The sequence below is a fragment of the Tupaia chinensis genome, unplaced genomic scaffold (assembly GCF_000334495.1).
Source record: "Tupaia chinensis unplaced genomic scaffold, TupChi_1.0 Scaffold000447_1, whole genome shotgun sequence".
NCBI classification, from domain to species: Eukaryota; Metazoa; Chordata; class Mammalia; order Scandentia; family Tupaiidae; genus Tupaia; species Tupaia belangeri.
Genome location: NW_006159952.1, coordinates 387,089 through 393,864, shown reverse-complemented (window position 1 = coordinate 393,864; position 6,776 = coordinate 387,089). Strand labels below are relative to the sequence as shown.

The 6,776-nt window shown below is 43.2% G+C and overlaps 1 protein-coding gene across 1 annotated transcript in view; it reads right to left on the bottom strand.

The window, feature by feature from the left end:
* CARNMT1 (carnosine N-methyltransferase 1) overlaps positions 1-192 on the bottom strand; it is a gene marked incomplete in the record, with an annotated part of 44,959 nt that extends 44,767 nt beyond the window's left edge. The window contains 1 exon segment of the mRNA XM_006155327.3: positions 2-192. Within this exon segment, the coding sequence (XP_006155389.2) occupies positions 2-171 (170 nt within the window).
* Positions 193-6,776: the final 6,584 nt, after the last annotated feature.

Here is a 6,776-nt window from a genome sequence, read left to right as displayed (position 1 = left end):
GTTGCGTCTCGCCGCGACTGAAGGCGGGGTGGCGGCTGCTCGGCCTTCCTCTAGACGGCGCCCACCGCGGACATGCCCCCAGTTCGTGGCGCGCTCCGCCCCCGCCGCCCTCAGGCCTCCATCCACGCCGAGCTCCGCCAGGTCTTCAAGGCACCCGGAACAAGCGCGCATGCGCAGGCCAGGAGACGCCAGAGGGCCGAGGTTGCCTGCGCTCATTTGTTGCCAGGCTTCCGCGACAGCGCGTTGACGTCACGATTACGCTTTGGGGGGCGGGACTAGGAGCCAAGTGGGCGGGGCGAAGGAGTCCCTCAATGGGGCGGAGCTGGCACAGCTGCCGCGTGTGAGCTGCCACGTGGGTGGGGTTTGAAAGTCTGACAGTGCAGGTCTGTGGAATAGGAAATTGAATCCAGGCTAAGGCACTTACAAAGAAGGGAAAGGCAGAAAGAAAAGGTTTAGCTTTGATATATTTATTAAGAATTTTACTCCAGGAAGTGTAGAATGAAGGTCTTGCATTTATATTAAGTTTTAATTCACCTCCTAAATGCATTTCTATTTGTAGTTATTAAGGGGTGGAGGATGAACACCATCATCTTTCCAGTGTGCATGAGAAAGTCTAATCCCGCAGCAGATGAACAAAACGAAGGAAACTAACCCTAACCAGTGCTCCCGCTTGGGAAAACCATTGCGCACACTCGGTGCAAAATACTTCAGCAATGGCATATCCCTCAGTAACTAAGAGTGGCCTCTAGCAATGCTGAACTTAACCGATTCCACTTCCTCACCTGCTGTCATTTACTGTTGCCTCATTTCCTTCTGCTTGGTGCTAAAATATCTACTTTACTTTTTATCTGCGTGTTCTACGTGCAGGTTATTCTTAGAAAATAAAGAATTGGGGGGAGAGGGAAGAAGGATAGAGGCTTGTTGGTGAAGGAAAATTTGCAGATAGAAAGAACAACGTCTAGCTTTTTTTTTTTTTTTTTTTCAGGAATTATTTATTTATTTATTATTTTTTAATTTAGCCAGAGAGAGGAAAAGTGAAAAAGCAAGCCTCCAGTCTACCATGTGGAAGACCAGCACCTCAACCACCACACCACCTGCTGACCCAACAGTGTCTAGTTTTTTTGTTTTTGTTTTTTTTTGGGGGGGAGAGGTTTTTGCTATAGGGCACGTGTGTTCGCCAGAAAGATAGACAGAGACAGAGAGACAGAAAGTGAGAAATCACCCATCCACCCCACCTGGCATGAGGTTTAAGCCACAGGGTCCGGGATGTGAATTGCCGGGACACGAACTGCGGTCGACTACATGGGAGTCCAGCGACATAGCCATTACGCTAACTGCTGGTCCCAACAAATAATTCTTAAAGAATAAACCATGTAATTCTTATGTCTATAGAGCTTGGTTATTTCCATTTCACTGTTTAGTAACTCTGTGACCTCTTTGAAAAGTTACATCAAGCCTCAATTGTATTCTTCCTAAAATAGATATAAAATTACCCTTCCTACAGGGTCATTGGAAAGAATAAATGAGATAAAGTGTGGGAAATGCCTGGTGTGTTGGCTCAATAAATGTAAATCTTCTCTCAAGTATCTTTAGGATAAAATTTTAGCTCTGTTTTAAAAGCATTTGTGTGTGTGTGTGTGTGTGTGTGTGTGTGTGTCAGTAGTTTGCTATAAAGCACATGCACTTACCACAAAGAGAAAGAAAAAAAGAGAAAGCACTCCCCAGGGGGGATGTCCATGCCACATTCCCTTCTCCTCCATTCTCTTCTCAGGATTTTGGACACGCATATGTGCCAGGTGTGTTTTTCAAGCTGCAGAGTCTAGGATTTGAACTGCACGGTCAGCCATGTGGGATCCAGCCGCCCTAAACACCACACACCACCAGCTGACTCCAAAACACTTTACTTCAGACTTTCTTGACCTAACTTTGTTGTATTGAGTTTCCTGCAGATCTCTGCCCAAACCACGGAGCCATTTGAGCTGAGGCTTTGCAATATTTCCATCTCAAAGAGGCTGGTTAGGCAGGTAGGTGGCACAGTGGTAAACATGGTGGGCTACCAGGCTGATCCACAAAGGAAGGGCCCGGGTTCTCCTCTGTCTGGAGACTTCCCTGACTACATGGGCATGTGTGGGCAAGGAGTGGATTCAGCACAAAACCTTGTTGAGGATGTTGTCTCTCTCTTTAGCTCTCACTCTTGTTCTGTCTCTCTTTGTTCATGGAAATAAATAAGTAAGCTTAAAAAGAAAGATGGGGCCAGCAGGTGGTGCGGTGGTGGAGATGCTGGATTCCCACATGACCAACCACACTTTGAGTCCTGGAACTAGCAGCTTATTTTCTCACTTTCTCTTTCTCTCTCTGTCTCTCTCTATCTATCTTTCTCTCTCTAGTGAGTACACATGCCCTGTAGCAAATTAAAATAATAATTATAATAAATAAAATTGAATAAATAATTCTTAAAAAAGAGGTCAGTTAATCTTCAGGAAAGAATAATCAAAAAGCATCATCACATTTTCTTTATTCTTTTTAAAAAATTATTTAATTTTATTTGTTGTTATTATATTTTAATTTGATCAGAGAGAGAGAGAGAGAGAGAGAGAGAGAGAAGGGGGAAAATGACAAAGCAAGCCACCAGGGCCAGGGCTCAAACCATGGTTAGCCATGTGGGAGTCCAGCACCTTAACCGCCACGCCACCTGCCAGCCTCTCCTCAGTTATTATTATTTTTTTTAAGAGACTTTTGCTATAGGGTGTATGCACTCACCAAAGTGACAGAAAGTGAAAAATTATCTTGCAGGGAGGATGGCCATGCCTCAATCACTTCTTCATTCTCCTCTCAAGATTTCAGACACTGGGGCTGGCAGGTGCCATGGTGGTTAAGAGCATTGGACTCCCACATGGCTGACTATGGTTCAAGCGGTGGACTTGGGACCAGCAGTTGGTATAATGGCTATGTCATTAGATTCCCATGTAGTCGACCGCGGTTCAAGTCCTGGACCTGGCGGCTTAAATTCATGTGGGGTATGTGTGCGTGCATGCCCAAAATCCTGAGAGAATGGAGGAGGAGGGATTGCGGTGTGGCCATCCCCCTGGGAGAGTGATTTCTAGTTTTCTGTCTCTCTGTCTCTTTCTTTCTGGCAAGCCCATGCTCCCTCTAGCAAAAACCTCTCTCCAAAAATAATAATAATAATAATAGTTGTTATTAATATTATTATTATTATTTTTGCTATAGGGCACGTGCACTCGCCAGAGAGACAGAGAGAGACAGGGAGACAGAAAATGAGAAATCACCTCCCAGGGGGGATGGCTACGCCACAATCCCTTCTCCTCCCTTCTCCTCTCGGGATCTTGGGCACGCACGCACACAAGCCTGGCATGAGTTTTTAAGCTACCGGGTCCAGGACTCAAACCTTGGTCGACTACATAGGAGTCCAGCGACATAGCCATTACGCTAACTGCTGGTCCCAATTATTATGATTATTTTTAAAAAAAGAAAAAAACAAATACAAGTGGTGGACCTGGCAGCTTGCTTTCTCACTTTCCCTCTCACTCTGTTGTTCTCTGATCAAATTAAATAAATAAGTAAATAAATAAATAAAGTTAAATAAAATCATTATTAAAAAAAAAAGATTTTGAGCATATATGCACACATTCCCAGCATGTGTTTCAAGCCTCCAGGTCCGGGACTTGAACCACAGTCAACCATGTGAGAGTCCAGCACCTTAACCACTGGCCCCTCTCTTTAGTTATTCTAAAAAACTATTAGCCAGTTGAATAGAGTTCATCTGTTTCTATTGTTGATGGGAATATGAAATGTTACGGCCACTCCGTGAAACACTGTGAAGCATGTTTGCTGTGCGTTAGTTACCACCTTGTCTAAATCTGGAGGCTGAACATCCCCACATACAAGTCACATGAAGTGACAGGTAGGTAGTAAGGGACAATATAACCTAGGATTCACTGTAAGCCGGTCCTTTATGGTTCAGGAAAGCTACTCAAGGAGGATGGAGTCTGCTGAATGTGCCCCACTCACACCACAGTTAAGGGACCCTGGAAAGCAGAGCACACTGTTTTATTCCCCAGGGTCAACATGATGTGCTAGGTCAGAACACTGAAGGGCATCCTGTTTCTAGGGAACCAGAACAGAACCCGGGCTGTTCCAGCCAGTCTTTCCTTAGTCAGGAGATTGGATTCCCAGCAGTCTACTGTTCTTATGGAGAACTACTAGTAAGAAAGGTGGGAGTGGGAGTGGGAGTGGGAGTGGGAGGGACTGGGTCAGTCCCTCGCCAGAGAACTGTCCTGCAGAGAGCACAGTGGTTTCTTATAAAACTGGACATGTTTACATACCATGTACCTGCAACTGTACTTAGAAATGTGTCCTAGAGGAACGAAAGCTTGTTCGCACAAAAACCTATACATGCAAGTTCACAGTAGCTGTATTTGTAAAAGCCAGAGATTAAAAAAGCAAACAAAGCACAAATGTCTCTTAGTACATGAATGGAGAAATAAACTGTGGAACACCCATACCACAGGATACTATTCAGCAATAAAAAAGAGTGAACAAGACCAGCAGTTGGCGTAATGACTAGGTCACTGGACTCCCATGTAGTTGACGGAGGTTGGAGTCCTGGACCCAGTGAGTTAAACTCACACCGAGTGTGTGTGCATGCCCAAGATCTCAAGAGAAGAATGGAGGAGAAGGGATTGTGGCATAGCCATCCCCCCTGGGGAGTAGGGTGATTTCTTGCTTTCTGTCTCTCTGTCTCTCTGTCTGTCTTTCTGATGAGCGCATGCGCCCTATAGCAAAAACCTCTCAAAAAAAAGTGAACTATTGACATATGGAATAATTGGGTTAATCTCAAAAGAATTATGCTGAGTGAATTTGACAATCTCAAAGTGTTACTATATGGTTACATTGACATAGTGTTGGCAAAATGACAAAATTATTCAGATGGAAAATGGGATGAGGAAGAGTTGTGGTGGTTAGGATTATGAAAGCATAACTCAAAAGAAATTTATAGTAGAACTGTATTTCAACTACTGTAGTGGTCACACAAATCTACAAATGAAATAAAATTGCATAAAAATATATTAATACATATATACCTATACACACACAAATGAAAACATATCAAACCGCTACAGTTTCAATAAGGCTGACGGATTCTATCAACTTATTCACTGTGATATCGTACTCAAATTATGTAAAACGTGCCATTGGGAGAAACTGGGTGAAGGTAAAAGGAACTTTCTCAATTATTACTTACAACTCCCTTAACTATTTATTGAACTATGATAATCTAGGATTATCTCAAGGTTTTAGTTTTAGAGATTTTTCCTATAGGGCATGTGCACTTGCCGGAAAGACAGAGAGATAGAAAGCAAGAAATCACTCCCCAGTGGGATGGTCACACCACAATTCCTTCTCCATTCTTCTCTAGGGATCTTGGGCATGCACGCACATGCACCTGGCATGAGTTTTAAGCTGCTAGATCCAGGACTTGAACTGCAGTCCACTATGTGGAAGTCTAGCAACGTAACCATTACGCCATCTGCAGGTCCCCTAAGAGGATTTTTTTTAAGGCTCCCCCTGCCAGTCTGATCTCTATAAACAAACTTAGTAAGAAATGTTTCTAATCCCTGGAGGGTGCATGCACTTGACACATTCAGAGAGTGAGAGAGAGAGAGAGTTCCTCCAGTGGGATGTGATCACACCAAAATCTTTTCTCCACTTCTCCATCCTGTCAGGATTTTTGGCATGCATGCACATGTGCCCATTGTATTTTTCTTTCTTTCTTTTTTTTATTGTAATTTTTAAAATTGGAAAACAGATATGTAACTTGGAATGGATTTGAGGCAGATTGTGCTAAAAGCAGATTTTATTTTTTAGTGGCTAAACAAAGTTTAAAAAGCAAGAAACAGTGCTGGCAGCTGGTGTGGTGGTTAAGGATGCTGGACTCCCTCATGGCTGACTGCAGTTTGAATCCTGGACCGGACGGCTTGCTTTCTTGCTACCCTGCACCCCACTCTGTTCCTCTCTGGTCAAATGAAAAATAAATACACAAATAAATAAAGTTAAATTAGAAAAAGCAAGAAACAATTTTTAAAAAAGTTTCTGGTAGAGGGCCAGCAGTATAAAAATATAGTGTATGAGTACCTGGATAATACACCTGTTTTGCAATAGTAGAATTTTGTTTTTTTTGAGAGAGAGATTTTTGCTATAGGGCACATGCACTTGCTGGAGAGACAGAGAGAGAAAGAGAGATAGAAAGTGAGAAATCACACCCCAAGGGTAACGGCCATGCTGTAAACCCTTCTCCTCCATTCTCCTCTTGGGATTTTGGGCATGCACACACATGCTCCTGGCATGAGTTCGTGAGTTTTAAGCCACTGGGCCAGGGACTTAAACTGAAGTCTCTATGTGGGAGCCCAGTGACATAACCCACAACAGTGCAACTTTGAAGTACATACTGTTGACTATCCATAGTCCACGCAGAGTTACAACTCCATACTTCACGCTGACGGTTTCTAATGAAAACAACTTTAAGAAGGCATGACCTAGATGTTTCCTCGTTTGTCCAACTCTATATAGTTTAGATGTGCAGAAAGGCTTAGATCTATCAGAGTTAGACACATATAACATGTTGCTTAATCACCTTTCTAGAATAAGGTCTCAGGATGACAACAGTAAGATAAGGAAGAAAACATGGGGGAATGAGCTCTAATTACTATACACGTGTATCTTTTTGACAGGAGGGAGAAACTTTTTACAGATGAGTT